At 29.4% G+C, this 19,219-nt stretch overlaps 1 protein-coding gene across 7 annotated transcripts in view; it reads left to right on the top strand.

The window, feature by feature from the left end:
* Positions 1-19,219, top strand: part of LOC122633781 (single-minded homolog 2) — a 33,100-nt gene that overhangs the window by 4,073 nt on the left and 9,808 nt on the right. Inside the window, exons 1-2 of one of the 7 annotated variants that reach the window (XM_043822127.1) lie at positions 1,250-1,640; positions 18,382-18,587. In XM_043822127.1, coding sequence (XP_043678062.1) covers positions 18,413-18,587 — 175 coding nt within the window. In that variant the 5' untranslated portion in view covers positions 1,250-1,640; positions 18,382-18,412. Of the gene's footprint in view, positions 1-1,249; positions 1,641-17,350; positions 17,444-18,194; positions 18,588-19,219 lie in introns of those variants that run through there. The other 6 variants (XM_043822123.1, XM_043822122.1, XM_043822121.1 and 3 more) reach the window with 6 other exon arrangements.

Here is a 19,219-nt window from a genome sequence, read left to right as displayed (position 1 = left end):
CTCTCTCTCTCTCGCTCTCTCTCTTCGTAGAAATGTGCTTACGTTATACCCACATCTATGAGAGAAACATAGAAACCATTCTAACGCAATTGCATCTCTTTCGTAGACGACGGCCATAAATTCGGACAAAGAATTTTTGTTCTCTAACTCCTTTTCATTTCTCCCCTCTCCCCCTCTTCTCCCTCTCTCTCTCTCTCTCTCTCTCTCTCTCTCTCTCTCTCTCTCTCCATTTTTTCTTTTTTCTTTTATCTTCCTTTTTTTCTTTTTGTTTTATTTTAATTCCTTTTAAGCAAACTTTAGGATCGTGACTTTTCTAAGTAAATCTATAAGACAATGTAATTCGTTGTGCGTGCCCGATTTTTAATCGTAACAATTTTTTGAAAAAACTGCTCAACATATACATATATACACACACACATATATATGTAGATATGTATACACACACACATACATACACAGTCATATACAATACAAGTATTCGCGTATCTATATATTTATTTTTATTAATATTTTAATCTATTTTCTATTTGTGCTTTTTTTTTCTTCTGTACTTCTTTTTCATTTTCTTTCCTTGTTTGCTCATCCGTTTTGGCGGTAGGTATATAAAAGGAATGACCTAAGCGTTCGAACATATGTACAGTTATATGAAATCCGATATTTCCTATTTGAAATCTCTCGCTGAGTAATAGACGAACCAAATTTACAATTAATGTTTTTATAATTATAAAAAATAATAATAAAAAACAAAAGAAAACAGAACAAAAAAATGTTTGATTACTAACTAATTGCAGAGAATCATTTTCTTACTCAGAAATGTGTCTTACATCATTTGTTTATGAAATCAAAGTATTGTAATCACGTAATTTTATCCAATCATGAAATACATAAATTTAGATATATTTACTTCGTATAAGAACATAAAATTATTAAATTTATTATTGAAATTATTCTATATTTAATTATTGTCAAGCTGCTATCGATTAATTCGAATCTTTATTTTTTGCAATTTGCGTTATAAAACGTAATTTATAAAATTGCAATAATTTATTATTAATATCGACAAGATCGAATATGATTTATAATGAATTACAAAAAAAAATATATCTATATATATGCTGTTAAAGACTAAAAAAAGTTACACGCGTGGATATTTGTAATAATCATAGAATTTTTTTTCAATGACTTTCGTAATGATATTTTTTAATGAAGAAAAAAGAAATGAGGAGAAAAGAAAGAAAGAAAGAAAGAAAAGAAAAAAGAAAAAAAAAATTATTATTATATCGATTTATCATCGCCGTCATGGAGAAACGCTTGTTACCACGCATGTATGCATCTCTCATGGCAAAGTGGTGGGGAGATACGTGATACCGGGATACCGAGACACGAAGTGTGAAGTTTAGTTTTGCTTACGACGACCTTTAGTTCTAGCGCTCTTGTCCTCTGACCTATCGTACATCTCGTATAACATTAACAGAGATAGAAAGAGATAATAATAATATACTTTCAGTTAAAATTAATACAAATAATAAGTGTTACATTATATATTTTAGTGGTTTCGTTTTGATATGTGCCATTTCTCCCGCCAAAAGTTATTGTTTCTAGTCACGTGATCAACTCCCTCGGTTCTATCATTATGGAATGTAAGTCGAAACTACTTTTTTCTTCCTTTTTATTTATTTTTCGTTTTTTTTTTTCTTTTAAGTTAATCTAATCATCAAGTTTCGAATATTAAAATTAATAATATCTCGTATAATTAATGATATTATACATATCATGATATGTATATTGATATTAGGCATAATGTTATACTATACATAATATAACATTATTGATACATATATATATATATATATATATATATATATATATATACACATAATTAAATATATTCCCATTATGTATAATTTCTAAATGATATGAACGCTCGATAAAAAAAATATATTTTCAGTACGCGCATTTACCTCATTATAATTGTTCTCTTTTTTTTCTTTTCTTTTTCTTTTTCATTACAATATATAAAGACATTCGAGACAATTTAAAACTCATGAATTCCAAACATTTATTCCTTTATTTTTCTTTTTTTTCTCGTATGTCATTGACATTTTTACAAATTTGGCAATAATAATAATAATAATAATAATAATAATAATAATAATAATAATAATAATAATAATAATAATAATAATAACAATAACAATAATAATAATAAAAAAGAATTTATTCTGATAAATGCTCCAAGTACATAACTTAATTAATAAAAATAATTGAAAGGTTAAAAAGAAGAAAAAGAAAGAAAAGAAGAAATTTTTTACAACGAGTCTGAGAGAGGGAAGGTATAGGTGAAAAAGGAACTAAAAGAAATAAAAAAAGAAAAAAAGAAAAAATAAATAACGAAGTATAAAGGGCGGACTCTAAGGTAGAAACGCGTCGGTTCGTCACGGGTAACGAGCTTCAAGACGACGTGGACCATCGAGACTCTCTCGACGTGGTCCGTTCTACCACGCGAGATTTCCGAAGCGCATGCCGGTGGCTTTGTAAGCGAGAAACGTCATCGTAATCTCTTCTTCTAACACTTTAAACTTTTATATCCTCGAATATCTTCGATATGTCGCGAAATATTTTCTTTTTTTTCTTTTTTTTCTTCTTTCACTTCATTTAAAAAATTTCTCTTTGTTTCTTCCTACGAATATTTTTCCTTTGTATCATTTCTTTTTATTAAATTAAAAAAATTGTTCTCTTTCTCAATGAAATAAACAATTTGATTTTTCTTTTATTTTTGTCATTAAATTATTACAAATTACAAAATTATACTGTTCCAAAGCAATATTTAATACAATATTCAATTCTTACGATTAATATCTTATGAATAATAAGAAATAATATATACACCCATCCACCCACACACACACAGAGTTTAATAATCATCAATTATAAATAAAAGAAAAAAAACGTGACAACTGAATCGAACATCGGTTTGTTATAAAAAGAAAAAGAAAAAATATGTGTTACACTTCCTGATATTTGTCGTTAAAACATACACACACACACACATACACATACACGATGATGGCAAGAACAGAGTATGGGGAATTAGTATATACATACTTACCTAGTAACTTTGTTTTACGGAAACGTTGCATTTCGTGAGATCATCGTAAACATTGGGCGTCGATGTTGAAAACACCAAAAAATAAGAAGAAAAAAACAAACAGACAAAATGGAAAACATAATCCGAACGTAATCGTATACATTTACGTGTTATAAACAAAATGTTTTATATAAATACATACGTTATATATATATATATATATATATATATATATATATATATATAACTTTCTGATACGCATTTTTATTAATATATACAGGTAGGCGTTTATGTACTTATTTGCGTTTATTGATTACGTTTTATGGAAACAATACTTTTTGTGAGATTATCGTAAAAAAGAAAGAAAAAAAGAAAGAAAGAAAAAGAGAAGAAATATTAATCACGACGATAGACTCACGACGATACCGATGACGATGACGACGATGACGACGATGACGACGATGACGACGACGACGACGACGACGAATCACGTGCTTATTTTTACTCGAAGAAGTCCGTCGGTGGTTCTTGCAGTGTCGGTAAGTCCGATTACATCCAGAGGATGCTTCGTCAGCATAACATGTATTCTTGTTATCGTACTGTTCTTCAAGGTTACCTTATTCGTATCTACATTAAGACACTGATTTATTCGTTCACGATTAACTCCTCTTTTCATCGTCATCTTCTTAGATTTTCTTTTTTTCTTTTTTTTTATATTTTATATTCATTAAAAATCTTTCATAAAAAAAAAATTATAAACAAAATAAGCCATTTGTAGTAATTTTTTTTTTTTCTTTAACATTACTCGGTCTCTAGTTACTGCACTTTTTTCTTTTCTTTTCTTTTCTTTGTTCCGAATAATTTTTATTCCTACAAAATTAAATTTTCAAAGTTTAATTTAAAGATGCGTTATACGTTTTCGAATTATTTAGTTTTTTAATAATATAATTAACAATGTATAATATGTATTTCATTATAATGAAATGGGAATAATGTTTTTATGATTTTATATGTGTATATGTGTGTGTATTATGAGCCGTTTAGTGTAACAAAAGAAAAATTGATTTCATTAGACGATAGTTTTTGGATCACACACATATATGTTATACAGGTAGATTTATAAATTAAAAGCCTTTGTTAGAATATCTTGTTTGTTAGAAGCGATAAAACATAAATATATTAAAAAAAATTCTATAATCCCATGGGAAAATATTTTAAGATTATGAAATAAGGCTTCCGATTAAGCAGAAAATTCATTGATTTGTAATGTTTATTATGAATTATGAAAGTTATTATGAAACAACTCATATTTTTATAATTAATCAAATATTTTGATAAATTATCTTTAAAAAATAATTAAACAAGTATAGGCCTGAAATTAATAATTAAAGAGATTATTAAAGCATAAAATATGCTATGTACACAAAAGCTGTAATACTGATTGTAGTAAAACTAAAATTTCTAAGAATTACATGCGAAAATGTTAATCAATGTTACATAACATACAATTCTAACATTTAATTAAATTATATAAATATAAATATAAATTATCTTTTGCATTATACAAATATAAATATTAACAAATGTGTTATTACAGAATATCGATTGTGCATAAAAGTAAATAATGGACATTTTAAACATTTATTGAATTAAGTAAGTTATTATTTTGTATTTGTTATTATAAATTAAATTTTAAAGTTTTTGTTTTCAATTAATATCCTTGATAAGGTAGTAACTAAATTTATTGATTGAAAGATTGTTTTGTATGTTCTTCATTTTTTCATGGCCTCTTAAAATTGTTTACATTTGAAAGTATATATAATTTTTCATCATATATTTATACACGTTAATTATATAAGTTTGGTCCTATAATAATTTGTTTTAAGATAATTGATTAAAAGATTTAATTAATTAAAAAATATACAGGATGTTCCATAAGATAAATTAAAAATTGTTATACTTCCGTTTTAACGGGAAGTCGAATGTTTTGTTTCTTGGTATATTTTATACTTCATGAAATTATGAAACTTTTTTTAATATATCCTTTTTTCTATTGCTTCTAATAAAAGAGTTATTTAATACATTCTTAATTTATAATCAAGATGTATACAATACACATATATCGAACCTAATACAAAATGATTAGAAATGAATACGCAGACATATTTAATCAAACAGTAGAAAAGATATTGGACCTAATTATACGTAAACGATTAGAACTAATTAATAATAAATTTATCACTATAATCATCTATCAGAGTGTTCTATAAAGAAAAAACGAAAAAAATTAAAAAACAGCTAAATTTCCAGTTCAATCAGAAAGTAGAACATTTCATTTTGTATTCTTAGAATATCTTACATATCATAAAATCATGAAATCACTAAATTATATAATCATGTAATCATGTAATCATAAAATCATATAATCACGTAATCATGTAATTATGAGATCATGAAATCATGTAATCAACTAATCATGACATTATGTAATCATGAAATCATGTTATCATGTAATCATGAAATCACGAAATCATGAAATCATGAAACCATGTAATCATGAAATCATGTAATCAACTAATCATGAAATTATGTAATCATGAAATCATATAATCATGAAATTATGTAATCATGAAATCACGAAATCATGAAATCATGTTATGATAAAATCATGAGATCATGTAATCATGAAATCATGTAATCATGTAATCATGAAATTATGTAATCATGAAATCACGAAATCATGAAATCATGTTATCATGAAATCATGAAATCATGAAATCATGTAATCATGTTATCATGAAATCATGAAATCATGAAATCATGTAATCATGTAATCATGAAATCATATTATCATAAAATCATGAAATTACGAAATCATGAAATCATGTTATCATGAAATCACGAAATCATGTAATCATGAAATCATGTTATCATGTAATTATGAAATCATGAAATCATGAAATCATATAATCATGAAATCATGTAATCATAAAATCATGTAATCATGAAACCATGTAATCATGAAATCACGGAATCATGAAAACATGTAATCACGAAATCATGTATCTATTACTTCATGTATCTATCACATCATTTTCTATTACTCCTAAATAAACAAAAAAATAGAGAAAGGAAAAGGATTCGCAAAAGATTCGTTTTAAATGTACGAAGAAACGTTGACTTTTTAATGCAAGTCCTTTCCATCTTGCACGTTTCCGTCTCAATCCTTTTCCACCTTTCTGTCACGCTCGCGAGACGAGTCGTAGTTTACTGGCGAGTCGAATGGCGAAAGCAACGAAGTTCAGCGACTTCAAAAACTCACCGACGCGATGTACCTTTGCCTATACCAATAAATTCTATTCCACGTTGCTTTGCCGTGAGAATGCATCGTGCTGTTTCTTTCTTTCTTCTTTCTTCTTTCTTCCTTTCTTTCTTTCTTTCTTTCTTTTTTTCGTTCTCTCTCTTTCGCTTTCTTTCTTTTTTCTTTTTTCTCTTACTTTTTTCTTTCTTGCTTTCAAATCTATTGATATCATATTTATTTACTTTAAAATCACAAAAAAAGAGGAATATTCTTTTCGTTTTCATTATTTATTTACAAAAAATATAGATACGTTTTTATGACATATATTTTATTAACATTTAGCTTGTTGTTTTTATTGCTATTATTATTATTATTATTATTATTATTATTATTATTATTATTATTATTATTATTACTATTACATTTTTGTTACTAAAATGAAAAGAAAATGTAGTTGTTTAATTAAATACTTTTGTATGATCTCTTCAAATTCGAATTTAAAATACTACGAGAAGAATTTTTACATCGACGCATTTTTCAAATCTTTATAAAGATCACGGCATAACTCTATTTTTTTTTTTAAGTCACATCTAGATTACTACCGAAAAAATTCTCTCTCTCTCTCTCTCTCTCTCTCTCTCTCTCTCTCTCTCTCTCTCTCTCTCTTCCTCTCTCTTGCCGATAATTAAATAAAATCGAATGATCCTTTACGAGAAAGAAATAGGCGAATTTAAATATACTTAATTACGAATGTGTGCCCCTTAAGTTCATTGACTCTTTTAAAATAAACTTTTCACGACTATCCCAGAAAAAAAAAAGAAAAATTGAAATAGTGGGTGTCAAAGTTTCGATCTCTGAAATAAAATAAAGAATATATGTATGTACGTGGAAAAGGGCAGAAATGAAAGAAGTCGCCGTCCATAACATCAACGGGCTGGTTGGTTGGTTGGATAGCTTGTCTGGATGGCTGGATGGCTAAGCTAGTCGGGTCAGCTGGTCGTGAGCCAAGTTGTAAAATAATGGTACATTAGTCTCGGCTCTAATCGTACGATCGACGCGCTTTAAATTATGGCCTAATAACGTATAACCCGAAATTTTCAAAGGATATACAGAGTCCATATAAAATGTTACAAACTATTGTTTACCGAAATCGATATTTCCTTATATTTTTTTCTTCTATTTTTCTTTTTCTTTTGTCAGATATATGAAACTGTCATGACTTTTAAATAAGATTTGATAAAGATCATGATGGACGTAAAATGATTTATATCTCATTTTTTGTTTGGCTTTTTTTTAATAAATAAATATATATATATAAAAGTTATCTTTTTGATATATTATTAATTTCGATGAATAACCAGATATAAACACTTTATGTTGAGCGTGCCTGTGTGTCTGCGCACGAGCTGTGTGAATGTATATGTGTAGATCACCACATAATTACACATATACATGTTCGAAAGAATCAATTTAAATTAAATTTTGTCATAAATTAATATGAATAAAATTATTCAAAATATCGTTATAATTATTGTAAATTTCTATTATGACAATTTTAATTACAATCATTTTCAATCAATCGATATAGAAAATATGAAAAATATTACTGTCTACTGATCGAAACATTCGTAAAGTTTTATTCGTATTTACGATCGACGTGTTAACGTTCGTATCGAAGATTTATTTGTTTCTTTTGTTTTTTTGTTGTTGTTGTATTTCTCGAATTGGTTTCGCATAAATTTTACTTCTTTCTTTTGCTTTTTTTTTAATTTTATTTTTGTTGTTTGGGATGATCTTCGAAGTGTCGACTCTTTTTTTTCTTTTTTTTCCTTTCTTCCGACTAACTCCCTCTCCACCATCCCAGTGATGACATACTTACGCATGTCTTTATAACTATTAGGTACCTATACGTTAAAGACGCATAGTATGCTACGTTATAGTGGTATTATACTTTGTAGAAAGGATGACCGTGTGACATCATCCGAACTCTTGGTACGTGCCCAAGTGGAAAACACGCTCGACGCCGATTATCCATTTTTGCACGGAATTATCGCATGCCGAGCGAGATAACCAGGTCTCATTCCTCGCATACAAATCATCTCCGAAGATTACACGTGGAAATTAGACAAAGATAATTGGAGACGAAATTAGTTCGACATAGGAGGTGTACATTGATTTTACGACCGGTGAAATTTAAACCGAATAAATTCTTCTTAAAATCCTTATCGGTTAAAGAAATTCTTTTTTCTTTTTTTTTTTATATCGAAAATATCTTTATCGTATATATATATATATATAAATTCAATCCAAGAAATTTTTTTTTTATTTTTATAGGTTAAAGAGATTTTTTTTATATCGAACTTATCTCTATCGTGTGTATATATATATATATATATATATATATATATATATGTGTGTGTGTATGTATGTGTGAATGAATTCTTTTTAAAATTTTTACCTGTTGAAGAGATTTTTTATATCTAGAATATCTTTATCGTATTCTGATCTATACAGATATATAATTTTAAATGAAAAAATTCTTTAGAAATTTTTATCGGTTTGTTTCTTTTTTTTTTATACGAACAATATCTTTATCAATATAGATATATATGAAGTGTATCTATTTTGAATATCTTCAAAATATTGTAACTTGATAAACACAAGTGAATAACTTTCAATCAATTTCTAGATTTTAAAGTGATATACAATATATATATATATATATATAAAAGTTCTAAGCGAAATAATAATTAGTTGTTCAAAGAAATATTCTGTTATACAAGTTAATTATAAATTAAGAGCCAGTTGAATATTCCTTTCTGTGGAAAACAATAGAAAAAAAAAACATTCAAAAACTGGAAGCTTAATGATTTTTAATTTTTTGAACACTGAACATTTATTGAATTAAATAAGCTATTATTTTTTTTTCGTTATATTAAATAAAATTAAGTTTCTGTTTTTAATTAACAACCTTAATAATAATTAAATTTATTGATTGAAAGATTTTTTTGTATGCTCTTCATTTTTTCATGGCTTCTTAAGATTGTTTACATTTAAAAGTATGTTCAATTATAAGTCATGTAATTATACACATGCAAAAATAATCCTAATTTCACCTTTTTATGTAATATTACGTTAACAAAAAGTATATGGTTTATTTTTATTAAGAAATAACAATTATTTTAAAAAAAGAGAGACGAATTTCCATTTCAATTTCAATTTATTTCCATGAAATAAAAATTCTCGGTACGGAAAAAAATGAAATAAAAAAATACAAAGTCCGATTGTAATTTAATAACAGTGAAAAAGAAAATTTTTTTTTTATTTCGTATCTAGGTACTCGTGTAAAAATCATTTTACAAAAAAAAGAAGAAAAAGAATTAACTTTGATTTTTAAAATAATTTCATCCTAAAGGCAGTCATAATTTTATAATAAATCTGATATAATAATAATAATATAATACTAAAAAAAGAAAATAGTAACGAGAGAGAGAAAGAGAAAAATTTTTTTCATTAGGTACTCATATAAAAATCATTTTACAAAAAAAAAAGAAAAGAAATAAACGTTGATTTTAAGAATAATTTCATTCAGAAAGTAGACATAATTTTTGGATAAACCTAATATAATAATAATAAACACTATAGAAATAAAAGAATAACGAGGAAAAGAGAAAGAGAACGAGAGAGAAATCGTTAAAAAGAAATTCAAGATGACGTTGCTTAGTGACACGTAAGTTGGGTGGCCATTTTAAAAAGCACGCTGGGGCGATCGGTCACACTTAATGTCAAGTTGAAAGTGACTTGCTTTAGGGCCGTTTAAGGGCGGGATGTACGCGGATGAAAGGGCGAAAGGGCCTCGCTTATTCGGGACCACTGTGTCGTCCTCTCCAACTCTTCTTCGTTTCCGTTTCGTTCATCTTTTTTTTCTTTCTTTTTTTTTCTTTTTTCTTCTTTTGGTCCCTCTCTCTCTTTCTCTTTCTCTCTCCCTTTCTCTTTCTTTCTCTCTCTTCGTAGTTTGCGACGAAGAGGCACGTACTTAGGAGCAAAACGACGAGGGTTGTGGTACATAGGGGTTGTGCACGATTTCCAACTTCCCCTAACTTTGGTATTCTCTATCTTTCTCTCTTTCTGTATATGTGTATGTATATATGTATGTATGTACGTATCAATCCGTCTATGTCTGTTTCTTTCTTTCTCTCTCTCTCCCTTTCTCTTTCTCCCTAACTTTCCCTATGTAGACCCTTTTGCTTCGAAACGAGCATGAGATTTTGCTTGGGTCGACACGCGTCAGAATTAGAAAGACACTATTAGAGAAGAATTTTTATTCGTTACTATCGTGCTCAATTATTGTTATTTTGGCCAATTATAATGTTATTAGGAAAATGAAATAGTATAGGTATTAAACTAATTAATTAAAAAAAGATATATATGTATATGTATATGTATATATTATAAAAAATTAGAAGAAAGGAAATTATTGTGTAAGATATTCCGAATAGTTATTTATCTGAACAGTAATTATATTATGCAGAAAATGAAATAGTATAAATAATAAATTAATTAATACCTATTTATTTCCAATGTATTATATTATTCATATAATTTATTATATATATTATATATATTATAGTATATATATTATATATTATATTATAATATATATATACATACAAAATTAGAAGAAAAGAAATGATTGCCTAAAATACTCCGAATAGTTTATTATCTGACATGTGATTATATTACGAAGAAAATGGAACAATATTGATAACCAAATCTTTTTACTATTTTTTGTAATTTTCTACCATATGTGTGTGTGTATTTATATATATATATATATATATATATATATATATTTGAAATATAAATGCTCACAGGACATACTGCAAATAGTTAACTATTTAAAATGTACCTATGAATGACATTTTTTATAAAAAACAATAATACCAAATAGTTCATACATTAATACTAATTTTAATACACTATGCTAATTGTAAATAAATATATGTATGTATATATGTATATATATATTATATATATTATATGTATATATATATAATCTTTTTATTCATTTCTAAAGATACTTTATACATAGAACTAATTTCTTTACATCACTTAAAAATCTCAATATCCCGCGGTTGGTCAGACAAAAGTAAATCAAACAAAATTATTCTGAAATATATTACATGTGACTCACCGTGTCTTTGAAAAAAAAAGAAAAAAGAAAAATATATATATATCGAAGCTTTCGTTACTTCTTAACATAATCGATCTTATCGGGGAGAAAAAGAAAAAAGAAAAAGAAAAAGAATAAAAAGAACGAGAGATATGTATATGGTTTTGTCGCGTGAGAGAGCGTAGGATTACACGCATACGTATACACGATCGTGGCGTTGGCTCGCGTTCGGCCAAGTCGTTGTTTGTTACACGTCACGAGCGACATTGTAAGTAAGTTGAGTACGTGTAGAAAAGAGAGAGGAAAAAAGAGAGAGAGAGAGAGAGAGAAAGATAAAAAGAGCGAGAGAGAGAGAGAGAAAGATAGAAAGAAACGTGGCGACAAATATGCTCCTTCATCGGTCAACTCGACTCTTGCGTTGTTCCGTCTACATAGAATCTATACACACATTTACTACTTACATTGTAGATATCAGCATGGCATAACGTAGTATACTTTCTAAAGGGCTCAAATTGCATGATCAGCACGATCAAAATAAGCTAGAATTCAAAGGGAAAAAGGTTTAGAAAAGGTTTCAAGAATTTGTACGAATTTAATTTATATTCATTTTGTGGATCTTCTGTGTTTTCTTTTTTTCTTTTATGTATTTATTTATTTGTTCTTTTTTTGAGAATCTCATTCATTATGAAATGTACACGAAACACTTCATAAATTTTGTAAAGATATATAAAGTATATGTTACGAAAATATGAGTTTATTTGGTTAAATATAATTATTTATCATCACGGTAAAAAGAAGCTGGAATTCGTTAGAAAAAGAGTTCAGGATTTTATTTTATTTTTAGGTTTTACAAAACACTATTAAGGATTTTTCATAGATGATTTATATTAACTTTTGTGTTTGTTTTTTCTTATCTTTTTAAAGTCTATTCATTATAAAATGCATTCGAAATTTTTAAAAATCTTATAAAGTATATAGAACGTCATCCACATAAAGTGTTACAAAAATATGAATTTATTTGATTAGATATAATTATATGTCACCATGATAAAAATAAGTTAGAATTCGACAAGAAAAAATTTTAGGATAGTTCCAAGATTTTTCGCAGATTTAATTTATATTAATATTGTTTTTTATTTAAAAATCTATTTATCATAAAATGTACTGGTAAACTTCTTTGACATTTATATATACATTTATATATTAAATTTATATACAAATTTTATTCTTTTTTTTTTAGTAATTTATTCATTATAAAATATATCCGTAAATTTCAAAAACCTTATAAGGATACATAGAGTATGATTCATATAAAATTACAAAAATTTGAGTTTATTTGATTAAATATAGTTATCTATCATCACAATAAAAATAAGATGAAATTAAACGAGAAAAAGGTGTAAGATGATTTCAAGATTTGTCACGAATTAAATTTATGTTAATTCTGTTTTTTTTTTCAACTATTTATTTATCACAAAATGTACTGATAAACTTCCTTAACATTCATTATAAATTATTATATGTGTATATATCATATATACATATCTAAATACATACAGAACACAGATCTGTATAAAAAGCTATTAGAAGATATACGAAGTATATTTATTCACATATATTTGTACAAAATTTAAGAAAAAACTTGAGAGAAAAACTCGACAGAAAGAAAAAGAGGAGGAAAAGGAAAAGGTACAAGAAAAAAAAAAAGAAAAAAAGGAGAAAAAAGAAAAAAGATAGAAAGGAAAGAAACGGAAGGGAGGAGGAGGAGAAGAAAAACAAATTTCGCATGATTGATTTCGGAAGACACTATTTTCTAATAATAGTCTATCCAACTTTTTAAACTCATAACAAGAAGACTGTTGCTCCGCCTTGGTACCTTAAAATGGAGATAAAAGGGTCGAGGACAAGAAGCGAGAGAGAAAGAACGAGCTATGAAAGCTGCATCACGCTCATTCGTTGCATTAAAATGCACGGGCACACGCGTACCACGTGAACGTCAAAGACTATGTAGAATGAATCGAATCGTTCCCCCCTCTCGTTTACCCCTTGTTCCTACCCCTGCCGCGAGCATGACTTTTGAGGAAGGTTTCTTCGAAGGGTAAGGGGTGAGGGGTAAGGGGTAAGGGGTGTGGGGTGAGGGTGAGAGTTTAGAGGTGAGGGGTAAGGTGTGAGGGGTAAGGGGTAAGGGGTGAGGAACGAGGGGTTACGGTTAAGTCTAACACGAAAAACGTTACCAATGGTGAAACTCGAAAATGTAGGTGAGCTGTCAGGGTTAAGCCGCGCAATGGTTGCGACCTCGCGCGTCACGACGAATGCATTGAGACGGTCACGAACGAGAAAAAGTTCACTCACGAGCTAACTCACAATTCAACTTTTTCCTACGCCACACAGAGAAACATTTCGATGCGCCCTTTTTCTTTTTTCTTTGGCTTTTTCTTTTTTTCTTCTTCTTTTTTTATTTTCTATTTTCTTTTTCTTCTTTCTCTCTTCTCTTTTCAAATCTTTTGGAAACTCCGTGTGATCTGGTTTTGCGGAGAATTATTGTGGATAAGAAAAAGGAATTCAGAGTTGGGCGCGTTTTCTTTTCTTTTCTTTTCTCTTTTTAGTTTTCTGATCTCGTCTTTTTTTTTTTGATTTTTTGGATTTATTAATTGATAGTTTGGAATATATTTATCGTGACGGTTTGATATTCTGAGGATTTTAGTTTGAGTATTTTATATGCACAGCATTTTTCTTTTGTCGTGCTACAGATACTCAACAATTTCATTTCCGTAAATTTTCTTCAGATTAACATTTAATTAGTTCGATAAAGTAATTTTGTTTGAACGTGATATAAATGATTTATTTGATTTACTCTATATTGAAGTATTCCATGATTGCCCATTTTAATAATTTCAATTTAATTTAGTAATAATAGAACTTTCATTATTAAATTTTGTTTATCCATTTCCAAAAGTATCATATAAAAAAAAATTAAATTCCATTCGAAGATTTGATCATACCTAAACACTCAAGAACAATATCTCGTTATCTCGATCAAATTTCGATACATTAAAATCAGTCGATATTTTTCTAATCGATCTTTCGAGCAAGTACAATACGAAAAGATTAAAATTTCTCTGACGTTCGAGGTGAATTGATGAGATTATAAGAAAGGTCCATTAATTGAACGATAGCTAGCGTTTGCGTTCCTGCAAATTGGATTGCCTTTCACTACTCCTACCGCTTACCACGGATATCGATTATACACGTAATAGTGAGTAATAGAGTAGCTCGTACGACGAGAGTCAGAACATACGTCGAACTCTTTCAATCGGCCAAGTTTTTCCACCAGATTTACTTTCGATTTTCTCTTATTCGTTTCTTTGGTGATTAATATTGTAGAAGTGCCTAGCTCTCCTTTGATAACATTTTACATATTGATGTATACTTGTACATTTTCGTGAATTTGAGTGATTGAGTAATAGTGAATTTATGTATATTTATATATATCCATAGTTATATCTACATAATGAATTTTATAAATACATAAGAGACAAAATGAACAATAGTAATAATAAATGTAACATTTTCATATCTCATTGATTGATTAATAAAGTTTCAAAATAAAATATTCATCAACCAATTCGTATCACGAATTTCAAACATATTTCTTTAAAAATATATACACAATATGTATACGCTGTAACATTTCTATTAATGAAATATAATCTACAAATAAATTGCAGCTATCTGCAAATCACGGATAAGCACATAAATACGGAACGGTGCAACGAAGATCGTAAACATTTTAAACAAATTCTAAATTATATTTGTATAATAATATGAGAAATTAGTAATGAAAAAATCTTTAAATACACAAATACACATATTATTCGTGATATTTTAAAAACGGATGATGAAAACGAAATAATCATTGATTAATCTGATATCAAATTTCTATTAATAAAAAAACTATTATTACAAATCTCAATAATCGAGTAAACGTGGGCATAGATTTCTAAGCTAATGACAATTTTGAAACAGGTTCCTGATATGGGTCAGAACCCCATATGGTACTTCACATTGGAACCTGAAATCAATGGTGCACCTTCCGTTGCACCTTGTTGTTCATTCATAATTTTTCTATGAACATCTGGTAAAGATAAATTTCAAGAGAAAAAAGATACTTTAACCGCGTTGGGTGTCCCAAGAAAAGTTAGTTTGCCGAAAGCATTTAGTCCAGTGTAAAATATAAAAGAAAAACGATAAGAATAAGTCGAAGAAAAAGAAGTAGAAGGAGAAGAAGAGACAAGGTTGAAATTCTGTTTGAGCACCATATGTTTCGTATTAAATATTTTCTACCTGTTCCTACCGACGTTTTAAACACGACGAGGTGTTGAACGAAGGCATATGGCAGTCGTCCTTGGTATATAAAAGATAGAAGGAAAAAGAAAGATATTCGAATAGTGTCCCACCCTCACACTAAGGATTGGCCACGTAGAAACGATACGACAGGTACTTTTCTTCTCTCTTTTCCGAGGAGACACATTGCCAACACGTGTTATCCTATGTGAACTTGACGCACTTTACTTCCATTCCGAAAGGTGGTTTGGAAGGTGTAAGCTGGTACAAGGTGGTTATACAACAGTGTCATAAACGATAAGCAACGAAACGGCAGTTGTGTATGTCCCGTGAAATTTTTATATCGTTATGAGGATATTTTTTGTTAAAAAAGAAAAGAAGAAAAAGAGAGACAAATAAAAAAAAAATAGAAAAAACCAAAGTACCAAGTTACGGATTAATCTAATAGAATTACCAATATCTTGGATAGTTTCCAACCTATCCAAATCAAATCGGAAAATAACGAGGAGTGCAATTTTAAATCAATTGAAGAAATTCTGAAGAAATCCGAGATCCATTAATAATTTTGATTTAAGAGTAGTAAGTAGTCCTTCTAAAAATAGAATTGGAATATTCTTATATTGAAGGGAGCAGTAAAATCAGTAAAGATCGTCTTTACTTTTGATTTTGTCACCCGTCGTTTCGATCGTTGGGAAAATCCCTACGGTGTATTTCTCTTTTTCATTTTCTCTGTTTCTCTCTCTCCCTCTCTTCTCTCTCTCTCTCTCTCTCTCTCTCTCTCTCTCTCTCTCTCTCTCTCTCTCTCTCTCTCTCTCTCTCAGTCTCTGGTTAGCCAGCTAGGAAGAGTGCGCGTGTGCGTAGGAACCCTCCGATTTCGACTGACCCTGTGCTCCCAAGGGTGGAGCTTAAAATAAGGGTGTTACCACTCTGGCTTAGCTACCCCGCGAGCAAACGGCATTTCGAGACTGGGGTGGAGACTGAGGACGGGCAAGGGGTGGAGAAAACGTTCGTGGAATAGAAAGAGAAAGATTCAAAGAGTGGCGAGACACTTTTCGGAGAGATGTACAACTCTGGTCGAACTACCAAACAGTGTGTCACTACCATTGACTACGTTTCGTCAGACCCTTTCAGATCCTGACAGGTCCTTCCGACTTTATTATTGGCTTATTTCTTTCCTCGTTTCCTCTATTTCGTACTTCGTGAAGAGGTGACCAGTGTCAAGTGTTCCCATGTGTCTATGAAAAAAGAAAAGAGAAAGGAAGAAAGTGGAAAAGAAAGAATTGTCCTTGAAAATACTGTCGAAGATAGAGGAGAGAATTCTTCGAACATTTGTGAAATGTGATATCTTGTTGTTAAAATAATCTTCATGGTGAATCAAAAAAAAGAAAGAACAATAATAACAATAATAATAATAATAATAATAATAAAAACAATAACATGGCACCAATGATCGAGAATAATAGCGGTGATTCTACCACTATTATAGAAAATGATTCTTACGTTGGAAGTTGGAAGTGCAAACAGAAAATTCCGAAAGGTACTAACAAATAAATATTAATTAAAAACGAATCGAAACAGTGACTAATAATGACATCAATACGTGGAAATAAAAAAAAGAAAGAAAGAAAAAGAGAAAATGAGAGGCGGCGAAAGAGAGAGAGAGAGAGAGAAAGGGAAAGAGAGAAAGGGAAAGAGAGAAAAAGAGGGAGAAAGGGAGGGAAAGAAAGAAAGAGAAAGAATAGCAATGGCGGCGAAAGAAAAAATGATGCATTATTCAAGGAAAATTTCCATTCGTGAGAAGTCTCGGTAGATAGGTAGCTACATCGTTAGGATGCTCTCTCGCTGGCGCTTTAATGACGGTTTGCTCCCTTTGCCTTTCGTTCTTGTAACGAGGAGTTTCGACGTTGTTACGCCTTCGGAAGGCCACGATATAACGATAGTGAATATATACGTATGTATGTATATATATATATATATATATATATATTATATGTACATATATACATATGTATATATATTACATGTATATGTATACATATGTATATGTATATATATGCATTCTACTACAAAGTCCTCGAAATATTCCGTCGCAAGATATGGCACCTCTCTTGATATTATAAAAAAGATAAAGAAAAAGAAATAGAAAAAAAGAAATATTGTGGCATGATTAGATCGATCTTTTTTTAATTAATTAATTTATTTATTAATTTACTTACTTACTTACTTGTATTTGTGTTTATCTCTTTTAAATTCGACGAAAGCGACCATCTCGAAGCGTTTTTTTTCAGCAAATAGTCCAACTTCAGATCTCACCCTAGATCTCAGCAATTCTCGGCATCATTATCATTATCATCATCGTCATCACCATCACCATCATCATCGACGTAACGACAGCCAGAACCAAAACCACAACAACAATAACAGTATTATCAATAACAACAATAAAAATAACAACAATAACAACGACTCGATAAGCCTTGTGACGAGCGAACCTCAGGAAGTCGTGATGAAGGAGAAAAGTAAGACAGCGGCCCGATGGCGCCGGGAAAAGGAAAATAAGGAATATCTTGAACTTGGAAAACTGCTGCCACTTCCGTCGACCATCACCTCACAATTGGACAAAGCCAGTATTATCAGGCTAACCACTAGCAACCTCAAGATGAGAGCACTATTTCCTCACGGTAAGAATTAATTCGTCACACTTATTCATTGATCATACTTATTTAATGATTTGATAAGATTACAAGAAAAAGAAAAAAAATGAAGAAGAAAGAAAAGAAAAGAAAAGAAAAGAAAAAAAGACCGACGAGTTTTATTATATTACATTAATTCTCGACGAAAGGAAACACTCTTGCACTCTTTTTATTAATTCACCACTTCTTTTACCGGACAGCTTCCAACGTAAAGGGCAAATAATATCGGATGAGATGGATGTGATTGCGCACTTAATGCATTGTTAGCCCCTACTGCTTTGTAAGCAAAGTATGGGGGCTGTTATAACGTTACAATGGTCCCTACACCTCCTTTACACTAACACCACAACCAACTGTAAGCGTTAAGTTCTTTTCTTCCTTTTTTCCTTCCTTCCTTCCTACCTACCTACCTTCCTATCTTCTCTCCTCCCTACTTTCCCACCTACCTACGTACCTTTCTATCTTCTCTTCTCCCTTCCTTTTCACCTACCTACCGTCCTACCTATCTTCCCTCCTCCCTTTCTTTCTTCCTATCTACTTACCTACCTATCTTCCTATTTTCTCTCCTCCCTTTCTTTCTACCAACCTACCAACCTTCCTTCTTTCCTTCCTTCCTTCCT

Source organism: Vespula pensylvanica, chromosome 13, assembly GCF_014466175.1.
Source record: "Vespula pensylvanica isolate Volc-1 chromosome 13, ASM1446617v1, whole genome shotgun sequence".
NCBI lineage: Eukaryota > Metazoa > Arthropoda > Insecta > Hymenoptera > Vespidae > Vespula > Vespula pensylvanica.
Note: the sequence above shows the minus strand (reverse complement) of the source record. Positions and strands in the feature narration are given on the sequence as shown.